Source organism: Erinaceus europaeus, chromosome 4 (assembly GCF_950295315.1).
Source record: "Erinaceus europaeus chromosome 4, mEriEur2.1, whole genome shotgun sequence".
NCBI lineage: Eukaryota > Metazoa > Chordata > Mammalia > Eulipotyphla > Erinaceidae > Erinaceus > Erinaceus europaeus.
The window spans coordinates 52,544,317-52,572,037 of NC_080165.1; the positions used below are offsets into that span (position 1 = coordinate 52,544,317).

General features: G+C 38.7%; 2 protein-coding genes across 2 annotated transcripts; both read right to left on the bottom strand.

Moving 5' to 3' along the window:
- Nucleotides 1-1,166: 1,166 nt before the first annotated feature.
- On the bottom strand, nucleotides 1,167-2,126 carry LOC103127573 (olfactory receptor 2W1). Its single transcript, XM_007538471.2, has one exon. It carries the CDS (start codon nucleotides 2,124-2,126, stop codon nucleotides 1,167-1,169), a length of 960 nt encoding a protein of 319 aa, XP_007538533.2.
- A 15,180-nt stretch (nucleotides 2,127-17,306) lies between these two features.
- On the bottom strand, nucleotides 17,307-27,721 carry LOC103127574 (olfactory receptor 2W1-like). The gene is made up of 2 exons (XM_060190893.1): nucleotides 26,811-27,721; nucleotides 17,307-17,448 (listed from the first exon to the last, which is right to left on the bottom strand). Exons 1-2 carry the CDS (start codon nucleotides 27,719-27,721, stop codon nucleotides 17,400-17,402), a joined length of 960 nt encoding a protein of 319 aa, XP_060046876.1. The 3' UTR covers nucleotides 17,307-17,399.

Consider the following 27,721-nt stretch of genomic DNA (forward strand, 5'->3'; position numbering starts at 1 on the left):
ATCTTGATACGGAAGTACTGCACTTACAGAGCAATGAACTTTGGATTGACAAAATAGCTCACTTGAATAGTGTGCCATTTTGCCATGTGTGTGACCCACCTGTGAGCCTGGCTCTCACTGTATTGAAGGAATCTTCAGTTCTATGGCTTCTTTCCCTCTTTTTCTTCACCTCTCTGTTTCTGTTTGAATGAATAGCCCACACCAGTGAAACCCCAGTAGCGGGAAAACAACAACAACAACAACTGGGGGCTAGGCGGTAGCGCACCTGGCTAAGTGCACACATTACAGAGCACAAGGTCCCAGGTTCAAGCCCCTGGCCCCCGCCTGTAGAGGGAAAGCTTCCCAAGTGGTGAAGCAGGCCTGCAGGTGTCTCTCTGTCTTTCTCTCCCTCTCTATCTCCCCCACTCCTCTCAATTTCTCTCTATTTCTATCCAATAATAAATAAATAAATAAAAACAGACAAACAAAAAACAACACCCAAAGAACTTTTTTCCCAAGATATGAAATCAAGTTTCACTGAGTAAGGAGTAAATTGTTAACAATATTTACCATTTCATATCTGCTCCACACACATGAATGTTTGTATGGATCACAGAAATTTTAGAGTACAAAATTATTACATATACTGCTTAATATACAAATACAGCATATTTGAAACTTCATTTAGATTAAAATGTGTTTCTGAAGCACAGAAAATAGGAGACTGTAGACTTTAGAATTATTTAAATGCAATCAATTATCTGTTTTTGTGTCCTTTGCTTTATATTACAACTGATAACAAAAATTCTAGTTTTTAACCTGAAGAAACTCTAATACTAATAAATACTAATACTACTACTAATATATTATATACTGTAATATATACTATACTATACTAGATATACTACTATAACATACCATAATAATAATACTAATAATACTATTCCTACTAAACATTAGTAGGAATAGTATTAAAATCTAAGCATTACTGAAACAGTATACTTGTGACAATAGTCTTATAATCATTTCTTCAATAAAGCAATTAAAGAAAATATTAAGTAGGATGTTTATATCAAGAACTTTTTATATTAACTGATCTCTAAAGTACAAGAATTACTTGCCTTAGTTCAAATTGGAGACAAGTAAAAAATATATTTCATTGCCATATTCAGCTGATCATTTTGTTATTACTTCCAGTTTCTTCTTGATTTTGTAAATATAAAGTCAACTCTCATCAGCTTCCTTAGTGCATTCTTCATATCCTTATTCCTTAAGGTGTAAATGAGAGGGTTGAGACTTGGAGTGATGATAGTGTAAAAGAGAGTAAGGAACTTGCCTTGATCTTTGGAGGCACTATTACCCGGTTGCAAGTAGAGGTAGATAATAGCCCCATAGAAGATGGATACCACAGTGAGATGGGAACCACAGGTATTCATTGCTTTTCGTTGGCCTGCTTTTGACTTCATTCTCAACACAGCATTAGCAATGTAGCCATAAGATATCAGGATAAGGATGAGAGGTGTAAGAACAATGACAATGCCCAAGGCAAAAACAGACATTTCAACTGTTGTGGTGTCCACACAAGCTATCTTGACCATAGCTGGCAGCTCACACAAAAAGTGATCCAGAACATTGTTTCCACATCGAGGCAAGTTCAGTGTGAGTGTACATAATAATACAGAATTGGCCAAACTAATGCTCCAGACCATGATAACCATCTTGTGACATAGATGTGAGTTCATGATCACCAAGTAATGCAAAGGCTTACAGATTGCGGTAAAACGATCATAGGACATAACAGCAAGGAGAAGGCACTCGATGGAACCCAGCCACATATAAATATAGAGTTGAACTATACAGCCCACATAGCTGATGGTCTTCTCAGGTCCCCACAAGTTAACCAACATCTGAGGGACGATGCTGGTTGTGAAGCACAGATCGAGGAAAGATAGATTCCGGAGGAAGAAATACATTGGTGTGTGGAGCTGGGAATCCAGGAGGGATGCAAGAATGATGGCAGTGTTTCCCACCAATGTAATTAAGTAGAATATGGTGACAACTCCTGACAGGACTATCTCAAGTGTGGGATGATCAGAGAAACCAAGCAGAATAAAGCCATGTAGAGAAGTATCATTGCTTTGGTCCATACTTCTTCAATGCACAAATCCTAGAATGAAGAGAGTAGGATGCTTGGTAAAGCAAAATGATGAAGATGGGCAGTAGGAGGAAACAAAGGAAAAGAAGGAAGTAGAGAAAAGGAAGATGGTGGAGGAAAACTTTGTCAAAAGACGATCAAAATAATTCAATAAAACACAAAACTAAGACAAGGATGAGAATTTATATTAGTAGTTAAAAAGTTAATAAATGTATATGATATTTAATGAATCTGGAAGGAATTATGTTAAGTCAGCTAAGTCACAAAGATAAAGATGAGTATGGGATGATCCCACTCATTAACAGAAATTGAGAAAGGGGTTCAAGCCCCTGGCTCCCCACCTGCAGGCAGGTCCCTTCACAGGCGGTGAAGCAGGTCTGCAGGTGTCTGTCTTTCTCTCCCCCTCTCTGCCTTCCCCTCCTCTCTCCATTTCTCTCTGTCCTATCCAACAACAACGACATCAATAATAACTACAACAATAAAACAACAAGGGCAACAAAAGGGAATAAATAAATAAAATTAAATTAGAAAAAAAAGAAGTTGAGAAAGAAGATCAGAAAGGGAAACTAAAAGCAGGATCTGACTAAATTGAAAGTAGGGCACCAAAGTAAAAACCCTGTGCTGAGGGGGAGGGTGAACATGCGGCTTCCTGGGCCTGCGGGTGGGTGGGAGGGGACACAATCTTTTGGTGATGGGAATGGTGTTTATGTACACACCTATTAAATTGCAGTAATATAAATCACTAATTAATATGAGAAGGGAAAAATTGATTGTATGTCTAACAAAGGGACTTTTCAAAGCTAACCCAATTACCAAATAATGTGATGGTAACAGTAACTATCCATTGTCTTCTTGAACCCTAAGACAGCAGGAACCTCACATTTCCATTATAGAGCCTAAACTTCCCCCAGTCCTGGGACCCTAGGGTAGGGCCCACTTTCCCATATGCTTCTTCCAATTCTTTTATTTATTTTAAAAAAAATTTAAAATTTATTTATTTAGTCCCTTTTGTTGCCCTTATTGTTTCGTTGTTGTAGTTATTATTTTTGTTGTTACTGATGTCGTTGTTGTTGGATAGGACAGAGAGAAATGGAGAGAGGAGGGGAAGACAGAGAGGGGGAGAGAAAGACAGACACTTGCAGACCTGCTTCACCACCTGTGAAGCGACTCCTCTGCAGGGGGGGAGCCAGGGGCTTGAACCCGGATTCTTCCACCCCTCCTTGTGCTTTACCGCCACCTGCGCTTAACCCGCTGTGTTACAGCCCGACTCCCCACTTCTCCCAATTCTTATCAAATAGTATTGCATCCGCTGATTGCAACCTAATCAATGCAATGAGTGCCACCCCAGCATGCTTCACTTCAGACTGTGTCCAGAGACTTCAGGTATGGAACAACAACCCTTCAGCTTCATCACTTGGGTGAGACCTTTCCTGTCATAGTATTCTCTAATTCCATCCCAGGTATTTCACTTCCTAACAAACTCCCAAAACCTAGATATAGACCAGGTTCCAGGAGATAGAACATATGTTCACACATATCCATAAACTAGGGCAAATATATACCTGAAAGCAGTAGTACACTAGAGTTTGCAGTGAGTACCCCCCCCCCCCCCCCAACACTTCATCTCCACTATTCCAACCTTTGGGTCCATGATTCTTCAACAATTTGTTTGGCTTTGTATGTTAACTCTCTTTTCAGCCCCCAGGTTCCAGATGTCATCAGGATGCTGGCCAGGATTCCCTGGACTAAGACCCCACCAATATGTCCTGGAGCTCTGCTTCCCCAAAGATCCACCCTACTAGGGAAAGAGAGAGGCAGACTGGGAGTATGGACCGACCGGTCAATGCCCCTGTTCAGCGGGGAAGCAATCACGGAAGCCAGACCTCCCACCTTCTGCAACCCACAACGACCCTGGGTCCATGCTCCCAGAAGGATAGTGAATGGGAAAGCTATTGGGGAGGGGATGGGATATGGAGATTGGGTGGTGGGAATTGTGTGGAGTTGTACCCCCCCACCCTATGATTTTGTTAATGTCTCCTTTCTTAAATAAATAAATTAATTAAAAATTAAAAAAAAAGGAGGAAGGGTGGCATGTATAGAGAGGCACTCATGTCCGAGGGTCCAAGTCATAAATTCCAGCGGTCAGGAGGGACCTGCCATATCTCAGCCTGCAGGAGGGAGGGTCTGGGGTCTATCTGCTCAGACTCTCATGGAAATTATGGCCTGGACTTCCCGAGTAGTGCGCTCAGCCCCCAACGTAGGTGATACTCTAAAACATTTATAAACATGAAAGTCAAAATTTTCTCAATTAAAAAGCTATGAATTTTGTTCAATAAGCTTTGAATATATGCTTCTCAAATATTATTTAAAACTTTGATTTGAACTGTGGCCATTCTCCAAAAATAAACACATTCGGAAGGTTGACTATACTGGGGGAGGTAATTCTGACATTGTCATTTGGTGATTTCATCAGGGTAAACTCTTCAAAAATCATACTTTAAACTTGAGTTCTGCCATAGACTAAACTGAATAAAAAGAAAGTCTCTCTGAAATATTAAGGTGAAACTTAGGTAAGAGTTTCATAAGACCTAATCAGAAGCATGAATAAATAACTAATCTTTATTTATCTTACCAGATCTGTTGATTTGTGCTACAGTGTCTAACTTCTGAACAAGAAAGTGCTTCATTTTTTTGAAAGTGTTTCAATTAAAGTGAGATGAAAACAAAAGTAATTCTTTAAAAATTAAATCAAGGCCATCCTATTGTTTAACTATTATTATTGTCACTAAACCCTCCAAAGACTAATTGAGGGAGGGAACATTATCCTCATCTATTAAAAACACAATATAGGAAATCTTCAAATGATTTCTATTTATTTTTAAATTAAAAAAAATTTTAACCAGAGCACTGCTCAGTTCTGGCTTATGGTGGTGTCTTAGATATTGAGGTATTCAATGGTGGGTGTTGAAACCGGAACTTAAATGATTTTTTAAAAAAAATCTACAGTATGAAGTTTAGAAATGGATCAAGATACCTGCTTCCAGTCTTTATGAATAATATATTTCAATTTTTCAATTCATCCATTCAATATTGCCCTGCTTAATTTATGTTGGATTAAAATGTCTGACATCATCAATCAAGAAATTGCTTTTCATAAGAATAAAATTTTCTCTCATATTATAGAATAAAAAGTAGAATTTCTCCAATATGATTTCAGGTATAGGAAATTTACTTGTTCCAAGAACTCTGAAAGTAAACCAAGAGAATCAGTCTACATAGATATCTTTTTTTTTTTTTTTACCTACCACAATTTGTTTTTTCCAACAGGGGCACATTATTTCCAAGAGATATTAACGATTAACATTACTATGATCCAGAGAGAATTTCTTTTTTGTTCTTCTTGACCAGTGTGGAGCAACACAGTGGAGAACAGAATTTGGTTACTTATTCGCTTTCCAGAGTTGCAGCATGTTCAGCTTTGCCTGCAGTACTGCTGAGAATTCTGCTTTGCCCAGACTGTGCTAAAGTAGAGATTCTGAAGAGGACTCCTCCTTCTTGAACACGTGACTTCAATTAAGGAAATCAAACTTGTCACAGATTTGTGCTGTTTGTTCTGACTTTAAATTAACCTGCAAAAGAGTCTTGATCATGAGAAACACTAATAAGGAAATCAAATCCTAAATAAGAACTGAAGTAAATATTCCAGTGTTGCCTAAAGCTGAGGTCATAGAGATTTTCTAAACTATGTGTACCAATAATTGCCATAGAGTACAATGTTATAGAGAAGGCCAGTAAATAAAACCATTGGAGAGTTAGACTATCTCCTTCTATTTCAGTGAGAAAAATTTAATAGATGTAAACTTTCTCAGTGTAAAGAATAGTTGTAGCACAGAGAAATAAAACAATGTATTTCCAGGACAATTTTTCTAGCTAATAAGTAAATCATAAAGAACACTGCTCTTCAATAACATGCATTTGCAATAATAAGATTATATCATGTATTAACTCTATAACATTATCTTGCCATCAATATTGCATATTGACTTTGAAGTAAATTCCCTCTGAGTAGATATCAATTAAGTGATCTAACTGAAGTAGGTAACAATGATATTCAAGTTTGAAAGTATTATCGTGAAAGAGAAGATGTGTATTCTCCAAAGCCCTAAACACTAAATTATCATAAGATTTATTATTTTTTTTGAAAGAGAATCTACTGCACTGACCTTTATTTTTTATTTTATTTTTATTTTTTATCTATTTATTTTTTTTTATTTAAGAAAGGATTAGTGAACAAAAGCATAAGGTAGGAGGGGTACAACTCCACACAATTCCCACCACCCAATCCCCATAACCCACCCCCTCCCATGGTAGCTTTCCCATTCTCTATCCCTCTGGGGGCATGGACCCAGGGTCGTTGAGGGTTGCAGAAGGTAGAAGGTCTGGCTTCTGTAATTGCTTCCCCGCTGAACATGGGCGTTGACTGGTCGGTCCATACCCCCAGTCTGCCTCTCTCTTTCCCTAGTAGGGTGTGTCTCTGGGGAAGCTGAGCTCCAGGACACATTGGTGGGGTCTTCAATCCAGGGAAGCCTCGCCAGCATCCTGGTGGCATCTGGAACCTGGTGATTGAAAAGAGAGTTAACATATGAAGCCAAACAATTTGTTGAGTAATCATGGATCCCAAGCTTGGAATAGTGGAGAGGAAGTGTTAGGGAGGTACTCACTGCAAACTCTAGTGTAATCCTGTTTTCAGGTATATATTTTGCAGTAGTTTATGGATACGTGTGCACATAAGCTCTCTCTCACAGAAACTGGTGTATATCTAGGTTATGGGACTTTGTTAGAAAGTGAACTACCTGAGATGAAATTAGAGTGTACTATTAAAGGAAAGGTCTCACCCGAGTAATGAAGCTGAAGGGTTGTCATTCCACACGTGAAGTCTCTGGATACAGTCTGAGGTGAAGCATGTTGAGGTGGCAATCGTTACTTTGGTTAGGTTGTGATCAGCAGATGCAATGTTATTTGGTTTGGATTGGGAGATGCAAACGGGAAAGTGGGCCCTATCCAAGGGTTCCAGGACTGGGGGAAGTAGGGGCTCTATAGTGGAGATGTGAGGTTCCTGCTGTCTTAGGGTTCAAAAAGACAATCGATAGTTAATGTTATCATCACATTATTTGTTAATTGGGTTAACTTTGAAAAGTCCCTTTGTTATGGTTTGCTGTACAGTACCCAGTATCTTGTATATAGCTGTGCTATTGGATGCTTCTAATCTACTTGGTCTAGGCTTCTGAGAGAGTCCGCATATCAAATACATAGCCTATATATTAAAAAGATTCAGTTTGTCTTTTGAGAAACTTTGAGACATACAATTGATTTCCCCCTCTCATATTAATTAACTACTGATTTATATGTCTACATTTTGCTAGGAGTGTACATAAACACCATTCCCACCACCAAAGGACTGTGACCCATCCCTCCCGCCCACTCCCACCCCCCACTGGCCCAGGAAGCTACATGTCTACCCCTCACCACTGGGTATTTACTTTGGTGCCCTACTTACAATTTGATCAGGTCCTGCTTTTAGTTTCCCTTTCAGGTCTTCTAAGTCAGCTTCTGTTGATGAGTGGGATCATCCCATACTCATCTTTATCTTTCTGACTTAGTTCACTTAACATAATTCCTTCTAGCTCTGTCCAAGATGGGTCAGAGAAGGTGGGTTCATTGTTCTTGATAGCTGCATAGTATTCCATTGTGTATATATACCACAGCTTTCTCAGCCACTCATCTGGTGTTGGGCACCTGGGTTGCTTCCAGGTTTTAGCTATTATGAATTGTGCTGCTATGAACATAGGAGTACACACCTCTTTTTGGTTGGTTGTTATGGAGTCCTTGGGGTATAACCCCAGGAGAGGAATTATTGGGTCATATGGAAGGTCCATGTCTAGCCTTCTGAGAATTTTCCAGACTGCTCTCCACAGAGGCTGTACCAATTTACATTCCCACCAGCAATGTAAAAGGGTTCCTCTGTCCCCACATCCTCTCCAGCATTTGTTGCTGCTGTCCTTTTTGATGTATGCCATTCTTACAGGAGTGAGGTGGTATCTTAGTGCATTTCTCTGACAATCAGTGACCTAGAGCAGTTTTTCATATGTTTGTTAGCCTTTTGGATCTCCTCTGTGGTGAATGTTTTGTTCATTTCCTCTGCCCATTTTTGGATGGGGTCATTTGCTTTTTTGCGGCTAAGTTTGCTGAGCTCTTTATATATTTTGGTGATTAGTTTCTTGTCTGATGTCTGGCATGTGAAGATCTTCTCCCATTCTGTGAGGGGTCTCTCTGTTTGTTTAATAGTTTCTTTGGATGTGCAGAAGCTTTTCAATTTGATGTAGTCCCATTGGTTTGTTTCTGCTTTGGTCTTCCTTGCAATTGGGTTTGATTCATCAAAGATGTCCTTGAGGTGTATGTGGGAAAGTGTTTTACCAATGTTTTCCTCTAAGTATTTGATTGTTTCTGGTCTGACATCTAGGTCTTTGATCCATTTGGAGTTGATTTTTGTTTCTGGTGAGATAAAGAGGTTCAATTTCATTCTTCTGCATGTTTCAACCCAGTTTTCCCAGCACCATTTATTGAAGAGAGCCTCCTTTTTCCATTTAATCCTTTGGGCCCCCTTATCAAAGATTAGATGCCCATAGGTGTTGGGATTTACTTCTGGGCTTTCAATTCTGTTCCACTGGTCTGTGTGCCTATTTTTGTTCCAGTACCATGCTGTTTTGATGATGATGGCTTTATAATATAGTTTAAGGTCTGGAAGTGTGATGCCTCCATTTCTGTTTCTTTTCCTTAAGACGGTTTTGGCAATTCTAGGTGTTTTCAGGTTCCAGATAAATGATTGTAGTGTTTGTTCTATTCTCTTAAAGAAGCCTGGTGGAACTTTGATGGGTATTGCATTAAATTTGTATATGGCTCTGGGGAGAATATTCATTTTGATGATATTTATTCTTCCAATCCATGAGCATGGGATATCTTTCCATTTCTTGGTATCAGTTTCTATCTCCTTGAGTAGCGACTCATAGTTTTCAGCATACAAGTCTTTCACTTCTTTGGTCAACTTTACTCCTAGGTATTTGATTGATTTTGCTGAAACAGTAAATGGGAGTGATTTCTGGATGTCTTCTTCTTCAGATTTAGTGTTTGCATAAAGAAATGCCACTGATTTTTGTACATTGATTTTGTAGCCTGATACCTTGCTATATTGCCTAACAACTTCCAGTAATTTTCTACTGGATTCTTTAGGTCTTTCTATGTATACTATCATATCATCTGCAAATAGTGAGAGCTTGACTTCTTCCCTTCCAATCTGTATCCCTTTGATTTCTTTCTCTTGCCTGATTGCTATGGCAAGAACTTCCAATACTATGTTGAAGAGTAACGGTGACAGTGGACAGCCCTGTCTAGTCCCCGATCTGAGGGGGAATGCTTTCAGCTTCTGTCCATTGAGTATGATGTTGGCTGTAGGTTTGCTATATATAGACTCCACTATCTTGAGGAATTTCCCATCTATTCCCATTTTTTGTAGAGTTTTGAGCATGAATGGGTGTTGGATTTTGTCAAAGGCTTTCTCTGCATCTATTGAGATAATCATGTGGTTTTTGGCTTTGCTTTTATTGATGTGATGAATGACATTGATTGATTTACGGATGTTGAACCAGCCTTGCATTCCTGGGATGAATCCCACTTGGTCATGATGAACAATCTTTTTGATGTGTTGCTGTATCCGGTTGGCCAAGATCTTGTTTAATATTTTGGCATCTATGTTCATCAGAGATATTGGTCTGTAGTTTTCCTTTTTTGTTCTGTCCCTATCAGCTTTTGGTATCAGGGTGATGTTGGCTTCATAAAAGGTGGAAGGGAGTATTCCTGTTTCTTCAATCTTATGGAATAGCTTAAGAAGTATGGGTATTAACTGTTTCCTGAAAGTTTTGTAGAATTCGTTTGTGAAGCCATCTGGTCCAGGACTTTTGTTGTTGGGGAGATTCTTAATAACGGTTTCAATTTCTTTGTCTGTGATTGGTGCATTTAGATTTTGTAGTTCTTCTTGGTTCAGTTTTGGAAGTGCATAGGTTTCTAGGAATTGTTCCATTTCTTCCAGATTCTCTAGCTTGGTGGCATATAGTTCTTTGTAGAAGTTTCACAGAGTTCTCTGGATTTCTGTGGTGTCAGTTGTGATATCTCCTGCATCGTTTACAATTCTATTAATTTGAGTCTTCTCTCTTTTTTGTTTGGTGAGTCTGGCTAGGGGTTTGTCAATTTTGTTTAATCTTTCAAAGAACCAACATTTGGCTTCATTGATCTTTTGTATGGTTCTTTTATTTTCGATGTTGTTTATTTCTGCTCTAACTTTAGTGATTTCTGTCCTTCTGGTATCATAAGATTTCTAATTTTATTCAGTTTGATTGTCTTTTTTTTTTTTGAAGAAGCTATTTTTTTTTTTTTTTTTTTTTTGCTTCCAGCGTTATTGCTGGGGCTTGGTGCCTGCACTACGAATTCACTGTTCCTGAAGACTATTTTTTTCCCCTTTTGTTGCCCTTGTTTATTGTTGTTGTTGTTATTACTGTCATTGTTATTGGATAGGACAGAGAGAAATCAATAGAGGAGGGGAAGACAGACAGACAGACACCTGCAGACCTGCTTCACTGCTTGTGAAGAGACATCCCTGCAAGTGGGGAGCCGGGGGCTGGAACTGGGATCCTTACACTGGTCCTTGCACTTCAGTCCATGAGCACTAACCTGCTGTGCTACTACCTGGCTCCCCAGTTTGATTGTTCTGATAATCATAATAGTTAATTTGGATACCTCAATATCTAAGACAGTTTCATTCTTGTCTTGGATGTCACTATTTAAAGCCCAGATAGGTCCTGGAGCTAGTATGTGTTATGATGATTTTTATGAATTGGTTTATGATCACAATCATAAGAGCTCCCATTAAATTCCTTTAATAAAATACATAAGCACAGTTTGCCTGCTTCATGAAATGTACTTACATTTTGTACTTATTTTATATATAAGTAAGAATACAAATTTAATCACCTTCCTTAGTATGATGTTAATTATATTCATTATCTATTACATAGTGTCGTATGGTATAAATGAAGCCATACTTCCTGGACTGAAATCCTGATAATTCTGGGAAATAGCTGTGTGAATGGGGAAATTTCTTAACTTGTTGGTGCCTCAGATTTCTTATTGGCTTCATTGGTGCTAACGGTGTTTATGTACACTCCTATTAATTTGTAGTCATATAAATCACTATTTAATTAATATGGGAGGGGAAAATTGATTGAATGTCTCAAACTTTAAAAAAAATATTTTATTTATTTTATTTTTGAGAGAGATGCAGAGAGAGAAAGACACAGAGAGAAACACCAGAGTACTGCACAGCTGTGGCTTATTGTGGTGCAGGGGATAGATCCTGGGACTCCAGAGTCTCAGGCATGAGAGTCTCTGCATAACAATTATGTTATCTACTCCTGCTCTGTCACAAACTTTTTTTTTTTTTTTTTTTATTAAAGAAAGGATTAATTAACAAAACCATAGGGTAGGAGGGGTACAACTCCACACAATTCCCACCACCCAATCTCCATAACCCACCCCCTCCCCTGATAGCTTTCCCATTCTCTATCTCTCTGGGAGCATGGACCCAGGGTCATTGAGGGTTGCAGAAGGTAGAAGGTCTGGCTTCTGTAATTGCTTCCTCGCAGAACATGGGCGTTGACTGGTCGGTCCATACTCCCAGTCTGCCTCTCTCTTTCCCTAGTAGGATGGGTCTCTGGGGAAGCTGAGCTCCAGGACACATTGGTGGTGTCTTCAATCCAGGGAAGTCTGGCCGGCATCCTGATGACACCTGGAACCTGGTGACTGAAAAGAGAGTTAACATACAAAGCCAAACAAATTGTTGAGCAATCATAGACCCAAAGCTTGGAAAAGTGGAGAGGAAGTATTAGGGAGGTACTCACTGTAAACTCTAGTATACTTCTGCTTTCTTACTTTGGTGCCATACTCCAAACTCAGTCAATTTCTGCTTTGCGTTTCTACTTCTTTTTTTTTTTTTTTTACATGCATAACATTCCCCAGATTCCCATTTAACAATACAACCCCCACTATTTCATTCATCATTTTTCATGGACCTGTATTCTCCCCACCCACCCACCCACCCCAGAGTCTTTTACTTTGGTGTAATACTCCAATTCCATTTCAGGTTCGACTTGTGTTTTCTTTTCTAATCTTGTTTTTCAACTTCGGCCTGAGAGTGAGATCATCCCATATTCATCCTTCTGTTTCTGACTTATTTCACTCAACATGATTTTTTCAAGGTCCATCCAAGATCGGCTGAAAACGGTGAAGTCACCATTTTTTACAGCTGAGTAGTATTGCATTGTGTATATATACCACAACTTGCTCAGCCGCTCATCTGTTGTTGGACACCTGGGTTGTTTCCAGGTTTTGGCTATTACAAATTGTGCTGCCAAGAACATCTGTGTACACAGATCTTTTTGGATGGATGTGTTGGGTTCCTTAGGATATATCCCCAGGAGGGGAATTGCAGGGTCATAGGGTAGGTCCATTTCTAGCCTTCTGAGAGTTCTCCAGACTGTTCTCCACAGAGGTTGGACCAATTGACATTCCCACCAGCAGTGCAGGAGGGTTCCTTTGACCCCACACCCTCTCCAGCATTTGCTGCTGTTACCTTTTCTGATGTGTGACATTCTCACAGGAGTGAAGTGATATCTCATTGTTGTCTTGATTTGCATTTCTCTGACAATCAGAGACTTGGAGCATTTTTTCATGTGTTTCTCGGCCTTTTGGATCTCTTCTGTGGTGAATATTCTGTCCAATTCCTCCCCCCATTTTTGGACGGGGTTATTTGTTGTCTTGTTGTTGAGTCTGGTAAGCTCTTTATATATGTTGGTTATTAAACTCTTATCTGATGTATGGCATGTAAAGATCTTCTCCCATTCTGTGAGGGGTCTCTTGATTTGGCTAGTGGTTTCTTTTGCTGTGAAGAAGCTTTTTAATTTGATGTCGTCCCATAGGTTTATACTTGCCTTAGTCTTCCATGTAATTGGATTCGTTTCATTGAAAATGTCTTTAAAATTTATGCGGAAAAAAGTTCTTCCAATATTTTCCTCTAAGTATCTGATAGTTTCTGGTCTAACATCCAAGTCCTTGATCCACTTGGAATTTACTTTTGTATTTGGTGAAATACAGTGATTCAGCTTCATTCTTCTGCATGTTTCAACCCATTGTTTCCAACACCATTTGTTGAAGAGACTCTGCTTTCCCCATGGAATAGTCTGGGCCCCTTTGTCAAAGATTAGATGTCCTGTCACAAACTTTTTAATGCACAGACCATAGGCTGAGTCTTTGATATGTTGACTCTTTTAAAAGCCTAGGCTAGGGAGAACAGAAGCAACTGGTGGCATTACTCTATAAGACACAGCTATATACAAATAATATACAAAGGAGATAAATTATGGTAATGTTGTGTATGATACAGCAAATCCTAACAAAAGGATATTTCAAATTAACCCAATCGTCAAAAAATTTGATTACAGCAATAACTATTTATTGCCTTCTTAAACCCTAAGACAGCAGGAACCTCCCGCATCCTCTATAGAGCTTATATTTCCCCCAGTCCTGGAACCTCTAGGGTGGGGCTAACTTTCCTGCATGCTTCTCTCAATTCATACCTACTGATTCTGTATCTGCTGATCTCAACCTAATCAACGCAACAAGTACCACCATGCTTTACTTCAGACTGTGTCCAGAGAACACGTTAAGTGTGGAATGTCAACCCTGCAGCCTCATTACTTGGGTGAGACCTTTCCTTTCATAGGATTCTCTAATTCTACTTCAGGTGGTTCACTTCCTAACAAAGTCGCAAAACCTAGAGATAGACCAGGTCCCATGAGATAGGGCAGATGTTCACATGTATCCATAAATTAGGGAAAAATATATACCTGAAAGCAAAAGTTCACAATACTCTGCATGGAGTCAATATATGCAGCAAGCAAGTATAAAGACCTAAAAAGACACCATAAAGTTCCTAATGAAACAGTTTCTACTTAGACTTAGATACTCCTCCCCTTCTTCCTATTACATCTCCCTCACTCACTCCAAAGCTAACCTTATCAAAGTAAGGATCACAGAAGCTGAATAAGGGCAAGAGCCCGGCATACTTTAATGATGACTCTAATCACTATCAGGCCACCCCATCAGCTGGGACCCTAGTTGGGGAGTCCTGAGGTTCCATGATGGGCCTAGACCTCAAATAAATCCCTCTCCCCAATATTACCAGTCATCTCTATCAGAAAGAACACAATAGACCTCTCTTTGGGCCCCCATAGGACCTTGCCCTCAATGTGGATCAACAACAGTAGAGAATGTTCCATCCTCCCTTTGGAGGATGGACAACATACACTATCTTCCACCTGAGGAAGATGGGTCCTGAAATTGGGGAATCTTGGAACATTCCTACTCATGACCACAGAATGTGAGCTCAGATCTACAGGGATGCAGAGGTCACATAGGCTCCTAAACTGAATATGAGCCCCAGATCACATCAGATTGATGGGGTTTACAATCAGTCAACAATATTTATACACCTTTCCCATATTTGGGAGCTACTCTCTTCCCTGATCCAGCTTTCTGGTCCTTTTTTTCAGCCATGACATCATCTTCCCAGATAATAACTTGGACCCATCTGCATATCAGATATCAGGTTCAGGGAAAAAAAAAACAAAACAAAACCTAGTATAGTCATGGGCTCTTTGGAACATAACCAAAATAGGACTACTAACTATCTACAAAACAGAGACACCCCAACTCTTCATCTGAACTATTCCAGCCTTTAGGTTCATGATTAATCAACAATTTGTTTGGCTTTACATATTAACTCTTTTATCAGCCACCAGGTTCCAGATGCTAACATGATGCCAACCAGACTTCCTTGGACAGACAACCCCACCAATGTGTCCTGGAGCCCTGCTTCCCCAGAACCTCATCCCACTAGGGAGAGAGACAGCTGGCAGTATGGATTGACATGTCAATGTACATGCTCAGGGTGAAGCAATTACAGAAGCCAGACCTCCCACCTTCTGCACCCCATAATAACCCTGGGTCCATACTCTCAGAGGGATAAAGAATAGAAAAGTTATGAAGGGAAGGCATGGGATACAGAGTTCTGGTGGTGGGAATTATGTGGAGTTGTACCCCTCTTATCCTCTGTTTTTTGTCAGTGTTTCCTTTTTATAAATAAAAAAGAAGAAAATAATTTCAAATGATATAAAATGAGTTTCACATGGGTACCTAGACTCATTACCAATAAAAATCAGTGATCTTATTGATTTATTTTTTTTGGACTCATTTACTTTTTAATATTTTATTTATTTATTTTCCCTTTTGCCACCTTTTTTTTTTATTGTTGTAGTTATTATTGTAGTTTTTATTTATGTCGTTGTGGTTGGATAGGACAGAGAGAAATGTAGAGAGGAAAGGAAGACAGATGGGGAAGAGAAAGACACCTGTAGACCTGCTTCACGGTTTGTGAAGCTACTCCCCTGCAGGTGGGGAGCCGGGGCTCCAACTGGGATTCGAATTCGGGTTCTTGTGTGCTTACCCGCTGCACTACCGCCCGGACTCATTTTCTGTCATAAATATTTCGTTAGTGAATTAAAGGGACTTCCTTAGTAAAGAAAATTTTTTTTAAATCTTTATTTATTTGCTGGATAAAGACAGTCAGAAATTGAAAGGGGAGATCTGTTTCTCTCCTATCCTCTCTGGATCGACTAGGAATACCAAAGGAGACCACCTGGGACTGAAACAAGACAGGACTAGAATGACTATAAGAACCCACCAAATCACCGGTAAGTGCAAACACATGTGGCTGGTGACAGAGAGGAGCCTAGGGAGAGACTAAGTGGCTGGTAACAGTCCGGTGGTTTATCAGTTGAGACATCACCTCCAGTCTGTTCCACCAACAAGGGGACAGCTGAAGGGAGGAAAGGACTCCCCAGAGACTCACCAAGTGCAACTCTGAGTCTCCATTGCTACTGCCCTCAGAATCTGGAGCAGCGGCAGGGAGGGTCACTGGGGGACAGAGATCAATCCAGGAAACTCAGGAGAAGACCTATACCTCGGTGGCATAGCTGAGGGGCTGTGAAAGTCTCTTTGCATAACCACTGGACTATCTCTGCCACACCCTGCCTTATCTCTTGGTCATGAGTCAGTGATTAAGCTAAGAAGCCTACTTATAGTTTAGAAGCCCTCAGGCTCCCATAGCCTACAGAGAAGAAAAAGAAAAAAAAAGAGGCTTTTAAATCACTGAGCTCCAACTCAGGGATTAAAAGACTACTGAAACAACTGTTAACTTCCACCACTGTGAACCCCTTAATTACCTTACTTAGACACAAGTCAATCCAGGAAGTAGTGATCAGTAATTTGAAAAGTACTAAGAGAGGGAACTCATAACATAATATATAAAATGGGTAAACCAACAAGAAGAAATACTGGAGAAACTAACCAGGACAACAGTCCAACTAAAAGCCCCCCAAAGGGTGAAGCATAAAATAACAAGTTCAACATCCAAACATTAGCTAAGGAAATAATCACAGGAGTGAGTAAAGAGTTTGAAAGAATTGTAGTCAGAAATACAGGAACAACAAATGAGACTCTGGAAGAAAACACTAACTATCTCAAGGTTATTAGAGAGTTGAAAGCTGAAATAGCTGAGCTAAGAACACAACTAGCTGAACAAACTAAAACAGTATCAAAACAGGGAAACAAAATAGATGAGCTCCAGAAAACAATAGAGGGCAGAGAGAATAGAATCAGTGAGGCTGAAGACAGAATTAGCAAGATTGAGGACAAATTAGAGACAACTAAAAAAGAATTAAGAGATCTCAAAAAAGAGATTAAGAGATGCTGAAAACAACAACAGAGACCTATGGGATGACTTCAAAAGAAACAATATACGCACTATTGGCTTACCAGAGGAAGAAAGAGAGGGAGAGGAGGAAAGCATTCTTTAGGCCATAATAGCTGAAAACTTCTCTAGTCTAGACAACAGCAAAGACATAAAGATTCAAGAAGCCTAGAGGGTCCCAAACAGAATTAACCCAGACTTAAAGACACCAATACACATCATATTTAGAATGGAAAGGAATAAGGATAAAGAAAGGATCCTGAAGGCTGCAAGAGAAAAACAAAGAGTCACCTACAGAGGAAAACCCATAAGATTAGCAGCAGACTTCTCAACACAAACACTACAGGCCAGAAGAGAATGGCAAGATATCTACCAAGTGCTCCATGAGAAAGGCTTTCAACCAAGAATACTATATCATGCTAGACTGTCATTCAGACAAGATGGAGGCATCAAAACCTTCTCAGACAAGCAACAGTTTAAGGAAGCAACTATCACCAAGCCTTCCCTGAAAGAAGTTCTGAAAGGTCTTCTATAAATGGTCAGACCATCATAAATAGGACATATATTAGAACACTCTAAAACTCTACAAGAATGGCGTTAAAATATATTCAATCTTTGATGTCAATAAATGTCAATGGCCTGAATTCACCTATTAAAAGACACAGAGTAGGAAGATGGATCAGAAAACTCAACCCAACAATATGCTGTCTACAGGAAACCCACCTAACTCAACAAGACAAACACAGACTTAAAGTGAAAGGATGGAAAACTATCATACAAGCCAATGGCCCACAAAAAAGGGCAGGAACAGCTATTCTCATATCTGACATGATAGACTTTAAAATAAATAAGATTGAAAAAGATAGGAATGGACACTACCTAATGCTCAGAGGATCAGTCAGTCAAGAGGACTTAACAATCATTAACATCTATGCACCCAATGAGAAGCCATCTAAACACATCAAACGTCTACTGAAAGAGCTACAGCAATATATTAACAGTAACACAGTCATAGTAGGAGACTTCAACACCCCACTCTCTCAACTTTACAGATCATCCAGGCAGAAAATCAATAAAGACATAAGGGAGATAAATGAAGAGATAGATAAACTAGAACTATTGGACATTTTCAGAGTCATTCATCCCAAGAAACCGGAATACACATTTTACTCAAATCCACATGGGTCATTCTCAAGGATAGACCATATGTTAGGCCACAAAGACAGCATCAGTAAATTCAAGAGCATTGAAATCATCCCAAGCATATTCTCAGACCACAGTGGAATGACACTAACACTTAACAATCAACAAAAGATTAGTAATAGTCCCAAAATGTGGAAGCTCAACAGTACACTTCTTAACAACCTCTGGGTCAAAGAGGAAATCAAGGAATAAATCAAAATGTTTTGAGAGTTCAATGAAAATGAAGACACAAGCTATCAAAATATTTGGTATATCTCAGTACAGCTAAGGCAGTACTGAGAGGAAAGTTCATAGCTATTCAAGGACACATTAGGAAACAAGAAAAAGCACAAATAAATAGCCTGATTGCACATCTTAAAGACCTAGAAGAAGAACAACAAAGGAACCCTAAAGCAACCAGAAGGACAGAAATCACTAAAGTTAGAGCAGAAATAAATAACATTGAGAATAGTAAAACCATACAAAAGATCAACGAAAGTAAATGTTGGTTCTTCGAAAGAGTGAATTGCCAAAACAATCTTGAACAAAATCAATAAACCTTTAGCCAGACTCACAAAACAAAAAAGGGAGAAGACCCAAATAAATCGGATAGTAAATGAAAGAGGAGATATCACAACAGACACCACAGAAATTCAACATATCATGCGAGGCTTCTATGAACAACTATGTGCCACCAAGCTAGAGAACCTGGAAAAAATGGACAATTTCCTAGATACCTACCAACTTCCAAAACTAAATAAAGAGGAAGTGAAAAAAAAATAAATAAAAAAAAGAGGAAGTGGATAACATGAACAGGCCCATCACTGCTAATGAAATTGAAACAGTTATCAAAAATCTTCCCCAAAATACTGTTGAATGTAAAACATTAATTCCCCAATTAAAAAAAAAGTCAAAAAAAAAAAAAAAGAAAGAAAAAGCAGCATGTAGGGCTCCAAAGTAAAAACCCTGTGGTAAGGGTAGACATGTGGCTTCCTGGGCCGGTGAGAGGTGTGGGTGGGTGGGTGGGATGGGACACAGTCTTTTGGTGGTGGGAATTGTGTTTATGTACACTCCTATTAAAGTGTAGTCATATAAATCACTAGTTAATTAATATGAGAGGGGGGAACTGATTGCATGTCTCGAAGTTTTTAAAACACAGACTGAGTCTTTTTAATATATAGGCTGTGTATTTGATGTGCGGACTCTCAGAAGCCTAGACCAAGTAGATTAGAAGCAACCGGTGGCACCGCTATATACAAGATACTGGGTACTATACAGCAAACCCTAACAAAAGGACTTTTCAAAGTTAACCCAATTACCAAATAATGTGATGATAACAATAACTATCCATTGTATTTTTGAACCCTAAGACAGCAGGAACCTCATATTTCCACTATAGAACCTATATTTCCCCCAGTCCTGGAACCTTAGGATAGGGCCCACTTTCCCGCATGCCTCTCCCAATCCATATGAAATAATATTGCATCAGCCGATCGCAACCTAATCAACGCAACGACCGACACCTAAACATGCTTCAGCTCAGACTGTGTCCAGAGACTTCAGGTGTGGAATGACAACTCTTCAGCTTCATTACTCTGGTGAGACCTTTCCTTTCATAGTATTCTCTAATTCCATTCCAGGTGGTTCACTTTCTAACAAAGTCCCAAAACCTAGATATAGACCAGGCTCTGTGAGAGAGGACATATGTTCACACTTATCCATAAACTAGTGCAAAATATATACCTGAAAGCAGAAATACACTAGAGTTTTCAGTGAGTACCCCCCCAACACTTCCTCTCCACTATTCCAACCTTTGAGTCCATGATTGCTCAACAATTTGTTTGGCTTTGTATGTTAACTCTCTTTTCAGCCACCAGGTTCCAGATGCCATCAGGATGCCGGCCAGGCTCCCCTGTACTGAAGATGCCACCAATGTGTCCTGGAGCTCTGCTTCCCCAGATACCCACCCTACTAGGGAAAGAGAGAGGCAGACTGGGAGTATGGACTGACCTGTCAACGTCCATGTTCACCGGGGAAGAAATTACAGAAGCCAGACCTTACACCTTCTGCAACCCACAACGACCCTGGGTCTATGCTCCCAGAGGGATAGAGAATGGGAAATCTATCAGGTGAGGGGATGGGATATGGAGATTGGGTGGCAGGAATTGTGTGGAGTTGTACCCCTCCTATCCTATGGTTTATAATGTCTCCTTTCTTAAATAAAAAATAAATAAATAAAAAGAAATTGAAAGGGAAGAGGGTGATAGAGAGGAAGAGAGACAGAGAGACACCTGCAGCATGGCTTCACCAGTTGTGAAGCTTTCCCCCTGCAGGTGGGGGCCACGGGCTCAAACCTGGGTCTTTGCGCACTGTAACATGTGCACTCAACCAGGTATGACACCACCTGGCCCCAGTAAAGGAAGTTTTAATGTATTTTCTGTTGTAGTAAAGCAGTGGTATCTAAAATTTAACTGTATGATTCCTACATAGTATGTATGGGTGATGTTATCTAGACTTATCATGGTGATCATTTTGCAAGTCTGTAGATATCAAATTATTATGTTATGCTCGTAAAGTTAATGTAATATTGTATGTCAATTATATCTCAGTAACATTAAAGTTTCTTTGATTTTCTTATTAAGAAAAGATTCATGCACTATATGTGATTTTCTTCGTAAAGTCTACAGAATTGATATTTCATACGCATTTACTTATTGATAGCTTGATCTTATCTCTGATTACTAGCCAACTTTATTCCCTGAGGTGCCTTGTAATTTTGGTTCTGAACCCTTTCATTCTGGGAGCCGGGCAGTAGCGCAGCAGGTTAAGTGCACTTGGCGTAAGAATCCCGGTTCGAGCCCCGGGCTCCCCACCTGCAGGGGAGTCCCTTCACAGGCGATGAAGCAGGTCTGTAGGCGTCTTTCTCTTCCCTTCTCTGCCTTCCCCTCCTCTTTCCATTTCTGTCCTATCCATCAACAACAATAATAACTACAACAATAAAACAATGGCAACAAAAGGAAATAAATAAATATTAAAAATAGAACCTTTCATTCTTAATGTCCATGGTTTTGCTATAGTTTAATTCTTTTTTCATTCTGTAGGTTATTATTTATTTATTTATTTGATAGGTTAATAGGAGTATAGATTTACATAGTTCCCACCACCATAGATCTGTGTCCCTATGCCCACCTCCCCTACAAATGAGTTTAAAATTTACCGATCCTCCCCAATTTTTTACTTTCGAGCAATACTCCAAATCCAGTTCAAGTTCTTTGTGTTTCCCTTTCTGTTTTTCTTTCTCAATTTCTGTTGATGAGTGGGATCATTCCATACTCAGCTTTCTCTTTCTGGCATATCTCACTTAACACAATTTCTTCAGCTCCATCTAAGATGGGCCAGACAAGGTGGGTTCATTATTTCTAATAGATGAATAGTATTCCATTGTGTATATATACACAATTTCCTTAGCCACTCGTACGTTATTGGACCCCTGGGTTGGTTTGCTTCTAGGTTTTAGCTATTACCAATTGTGCTGCTGTGAATATATGCACACACATTTTTTTTTTTTTTTGGATGAGTGTGCTTGACTGCTTAAGATATATCACTAGGAGAGGAATTGCTGGGTCATAAGGAAGGTCCATTTCTAGACTTGTGAGGGTTCTTCAGACTGTTCTCCACAGGGATTGGATTAATTTATATTCCCACTAGCAGTGCAGGAGGGTTCCTTTGTCCCCACAACTTCTCTAGCATTTGTTATTGCTGTTGTTTCTGATGTATGACATTCTCACAGGGGCGAAGTGGTATACTATAATTTTTTAATATGAATGTTATCTTCAAAATTCAGATATTAGAGAATCTTTAAAATTCCACCTCAGTATCATTGACTGCATGAAAATTTCCATTTTCTCAAAAGCAGACTTAGCCAACATTATTTTTCTTTGAAGAGGCTTTGTACTTATCGCTAGTACTAGATAATTTGGCTCTCAGGGCTAAGTAGTTTTGGGATAGATGCCCTCTAATTGTATCACATAATCCCCCCTTTTTTTAAAATAATATTTTTTCCCCTTAAAATTAAAAAGCTGTTATCTTTTCTATGATATGTAGTCTTCCATTTTAAGTTATGATACAGATCATTAATTTATGACACAATTTAATTCTGTCAAGTAGGTTCAGCACTAGCTTACTGTAAGTTTGAGTAAGAGCCTCTGAGTTTGAGTAAGAGCCTGGAACTCTAGCACTGTCCCATTTTGGGAAGATTCTCCCATGCTCAATACACTTAGTTTGCTTTTGCTGAGTTTTATCCCAGTTGAAACAAATTATGAAACTAGGGCACTATAGCTAGTAAACCAGTGAGATGTAACAGGAAAATAGGGAGTTAATTTTTAAAATTTATTATATTAGGGAGATAGTGATTTACAGGAGTGTTGTCACATGGACATAATTTCTTACCTTCTTGTCATAGTTGCCTGCCACCTTCCAGCCACTAATTTAGGTCTTCCTCTGCCATTAGCACCATGTCTTCAACCTTCTCTGAGCTCTATCCTGTCTCTCCTCATAGGCCTTGGTTTTCCTCTAATAGGCTACACCAGGCCTAAGTTCGTGCTTAACTGTTACTGATTATCAGAGAAATGCAAATAAAATCAGTAATGAGGTGATACTTGACACCTGTGAGGACAGAGCAACCAAATGAATTAATTTTAATATATTTTTAAAATTTAGTATGAGAAATATTAAAGGGTTTTTTTGCTCCTAGGTGAATTTGAGATTTGAATTGTAGTCTTCTGAGTCCTAGTATTTGTTTACTATTTTATGTCTTTTAGCTTTTTTTTTGTTTTCACAAATTGACACCTTGATTATTTTTTAAAGTTTTTTAAATGTTCATTTATTCCTTTTTGTTGCCCTTGTTTCATTGTTGTAGTTATTACTGTTGTTGTTACTGATGTCATTGTTGTTGGATATGACAGAGCGAAATGGAGACAGGAGGGGAAGACAGAGAGGGGGAGAGAAAGATAGACACCTGCAGACCTGCTTCACCATTTGTGAAGCCAACCCCCTGCAAGTGGGGAACTGGAGGCTTGAACTGGGATCATTATATCGGTCCTTGCACTTTACACCACCTACACTTAAGCTGCTGTGCTACCATCCAACTCCTTGACACCTTGTATGTGTTATACATTCTCATGAGTCAATAGTTATACTGTGAACCATTAAAACTCCCAGCCATAAAAGGAAAAAAAAAATTCATTTGAGTATTAGCATGAGACTTTATGGAAGTTTCCCCCTTTTATCTAGAAATTGGACATAACTTCCAAGTTATTTCTTACTATTAACAGCTATATGTTATTCTGTATGAGTCAGATCTGGATGACACACTGTTAAAAGTAGTAATTACTGGATTTGGGCAGTGGTGCATCTGATTGATTGTATTTGTTACCATGCCACGGATTCAACTTCAAGTCCCTTTTCCTTATCTGATAGAGGGAAGCTTCAGGAATGGTAAAGCAGTGCAACAAGGGTCTCTCTTTGTTCTCCTTCTCTTTCTACCCCCTCCCCATCAATTTCTGTCTCTACCAAATAAATAAAATATTAAAAAATAATTACTAACTAATTTGTAGAAGCTCAATATTTTAAACAAGTATTTTACTGTTAAAATATTATAACTTGAGTATGTACATTTATTTTAATGAAGTAAAAGGGAGATTGTTTAAAATGTTGACTTAGTTGGCACCCTTAATGAAAAATTCAAAGTAGGACTGGGGAGATAACATAAAGATTATGCAAAAAGCTTTCTTGCTTGAGGCACCAAAGGTCCCACCTTCAATTCTCAGCATCATCATTAGCTAGAGGTGAGTAGTGCTCTGGTAATAACAATAATAATGATAATGATAATAATAATGAAATACAATGCACTACAATAAAATACAGCTAAACAGACACAGGAATCACAAAATGATAGGGACAAACTACAGTGTGCTCTAAGGGTCCACATGACTTGTGTATTTAGCACTGAATTTAACAAGTTTCTTAATATATCTCATAAAATTTATAGGTTATAGATGCTTATCAGGAAAAAAGAATAAATTTTTGAAATACGAGAATAATAGGAGGAGTAGCTAGAATACACACACACACACACACACACACACACACACACACACACACACACACACACACACACACAGTGTCTCTCTGTGTGGACTGTTAAGCTGTATCTGAAAGCAACTTAAAAAAGTTAATAGTAGGGAGTCAGCCGGTAGCGCAGCCGGTTAAGCACACATGGTGCGAAGCTCAAGGACCAGTGTAAGAATCCCGGTTTAAGCCCCGGGCTCCCCACCTGCAGGGGAGTCCACAGTCGGTGAAGCAGGTCTGCAGGTGTCTTTCTCTCCTCCTCTCTGTCTTCCCCTCCACTCTCCATTTCTCTCTGTCCTATTTAACAATGACGACATCAATAACAACAACAATAATAAGTACAACAATAAAACAAGGGCTACAAAAGGGAATAAATAAATAAATATTAAAAAAAAGTTAATATTAACCCTGCTTTGAGGTACACTTGAAAGTTGCTAAGTGAGTAAATCCTAATAGTTCTCATCATTCACACATTTTTCTTTTTATGTATTTATATAAAAATATTAACTAAATTTACTGTTAATTATTTCATAATACATTTAAATCAAATCAATGCTATACATACAAATGAAATTGTATCTCAATTATACAGGAAAAAGAAAATAAACATATGTGGATGATAATGGAACATTTATAATATACTATATTACATTTTTTCATTTGAGTTAATACTGTTAAAAACTTAGTGTCGTGGTCCGGGAGGTGGCACAGTGGATAAAGCATCAGACTCTCAAGCATGAGGTCCTGAGTTCAATTCCTGGTATCACATGTACCAGAGTGATGTCTGGCTCTTTCTCTCTCCTCCTATGTTTCTCATCAATCAATAAATAAAATCTTAAAAAAACTCAGTGTCTCCTTCAATTTACATTTAATAGTTTATAAATTTATATGTGATGAAAGGTGATATAGATTATAATTATTAAGTAGTGAAATTATTAGAGAAAGGTATTTGATCATAGGAAATACCAAAGTTTATTCAAAAAGTATCACATTTTTACAACAAAGGCAACGATTTTGCAAAGATAAACTGAGATGTAAATATTTATTAATTACCTTGCATAAATGAAAATTTACAAATATACATTTATCAAAATTCATCTAAATCCATGATTTCTCAGATCTTTTCAAATATCTATGTAATATCAAATTACTAATGATGAAATGATCATAGAATAAACAATAAATGTTAACTGAATAAATAAAGAGTAAAGAAATGAACTAAGTTGTCACTCTCAATACACCTTTGTATTTCACTAAGCTGGAGAGAAGCACTAAGATAAATAACAAAGAACTTTTAACCAATATGAAACCAAGTATTACTGAGTGAGGAGCATATTGTTTCTAGTGGTGTTAATGACAAATACTGTCTTATCAAACCCATATTAATGTTTGAATGATATCACAAGAGGTTTAGTATACAATCTGATATTTGAATATATTTTATTAATATAAAAACTTAGTGGATGGGTGGGGGTAGATAGTGTAATGCCTATGCAAAGAGTCTCTCATGTCTGAGGCTCTGAAGTTCCAGGTTCAATTCCCCGCACCACCATAAGCCAGAGCTGAGCAGTGCCCTGGTGTTTCTCTCTGTATCTCTCTCAGAAAACAAAAACAAAAACAAAAACTTGGTGTATATGAAACCATTCATATGAAACTATATTTCTGAAGCAAAAAGAATACAAAACTAGATAATCCTAGAAGAGTGTCAATGGTACTTTAGAATCAATTAAATAATTCAATTTTCTCTGGCATGTTCTCTCTTCCCCTCTTTTTTACAAAAATTCCTCATTTACTAAAAAACATTCTAATATCTAAAAGGATAAAGTAAGTGTGAAATAGTTAACCTGTGACAATAGTCTTGTTGTTCAAATTTCCCAGTAAAATGATCTACAAAAATAACTAAGTAGGGTGGTTACAATATTATTTGTATCCACACGTTTTTGCATCAAGAGTTCTTATATTAACTGATCTCTATGATATAGGGATTAATTACCTCTGTACAAAGCAGAAACACGCAGAAAATACATTTCATTGCCATATTCACTCTATTACTTTTTCTATGGATTCCAGTTTCTTCTTGATTTTGTAGATTTTTTTCCCCTTTTGCTGTCCTTTTTTTTTTTTATTGATGTTGTGGTTATTATTATTATCAATGTCATTGTTGTTGGATAGGTCAGAGAGAAATCGAGAGATGAGGGGAAGACAGAGAAGGGGAGAGAAAGATACCTGCAGACCTGTTTCACTGCCTGTGAATCGACTCTCCTGCAGGTGGGGAGCCGGGGGCTCAAACCAGGATCCTTAAGCTGGTCCCTGTGCTTTGTGCCATGTGCGATTAACCTGCTGTGCTACCACCGACCCCTTGATTTTGTAGATTTATAGTTAGCTTGAAACAGCTTCTCCAGTGCATTCTTCATATCCTTATTCCTTAAGGTGTAAATGAGAGGGTTGAGACTTGGAGTGATAATAGTGTAAAAGAGAGTGAGGAATTTGCCTTGATCTTTGGAGGCACTATTACCTGGTCGCAGGTACATGTAGATAATGGTCCCATAGAAGATGGCCACCACAGTGAGATGGGAACCACAGGTATTCATTGCTTTTCGTTGGCCTGCTTTTGACTTCATTCTCAACACAGCATTAGCAATGTAGCCATAAGATATCAGGATAAGGATGAGAGGTGTAAGAACAATGACAATGCCCAAGGCAAAAACAGACATTTCAACTGTTGTGGTGTCCACACAAGCTATCTTGACCATAGCTGGCAGCTCACACAAAAAGTGATCCAGAACATTGTTTCCACATCGAGGCAAGTTCAGTGTGAGTGTACATAATAATACAGAATTGGCCAAACTAATGCTCCAGACCATGATAACCACCTTGTGACATAGATGTGAGTTCATGATCACCAAGTAATGCAAGGGCTTACAGATTGCGGTAAAACGATCATAGGACATAACAGCAAGGAGAAGGCACTCGATGGAACCCAGCCACATATAAATATAGAGTTGAACTATACAGCCCACATAGCTGATGGTCTTCTCAGGTCCCCACAAGTTAACCAACATCTGAGGGACGATGCTGGTTGTGAAGCACAGATCGAGGAAAGATAGATTCCGGAGGAAGAAATACATTGGTGTGTGGAGCTGGGAATCCAGGAGGGATGCAAGAATGATGGCAGTGTTTCCCACCAATGTAATTAAGTAGAATATGGTGACAACTCCTGACAGGACTATCTCAAGTGTGGGATGATCAGAGAAACCAAGCAGAATAAAGCCATGTAGAGAAGTATCATTGCTTTGGTCCAT

Bases quoted from the DNA above. Each gene is read 5' to 3' on its own strand.
- LOC103127573 (XM_007538471.2), bottom strand. From the start codon at position 2,126: ATGGACCAAAGCAATGATACTTCTCTACATGGCTTTATTCTGCTTGGT.
- LOC103127574 (XM_060190893.1), bottom strand. From the start codon at position 27,721: ATGGACCAAAGCAATGATACTTCTCTACATGGCTTTATTCTGCTTGGT. The intron at 17,449-26,810 runs GTTTCAAGCTAA...TCTGGCCTGTAG, and splicing joins AAGAATGCACTGGAGAAGCT to TGTTTGTGTTGAGAAGTCTG.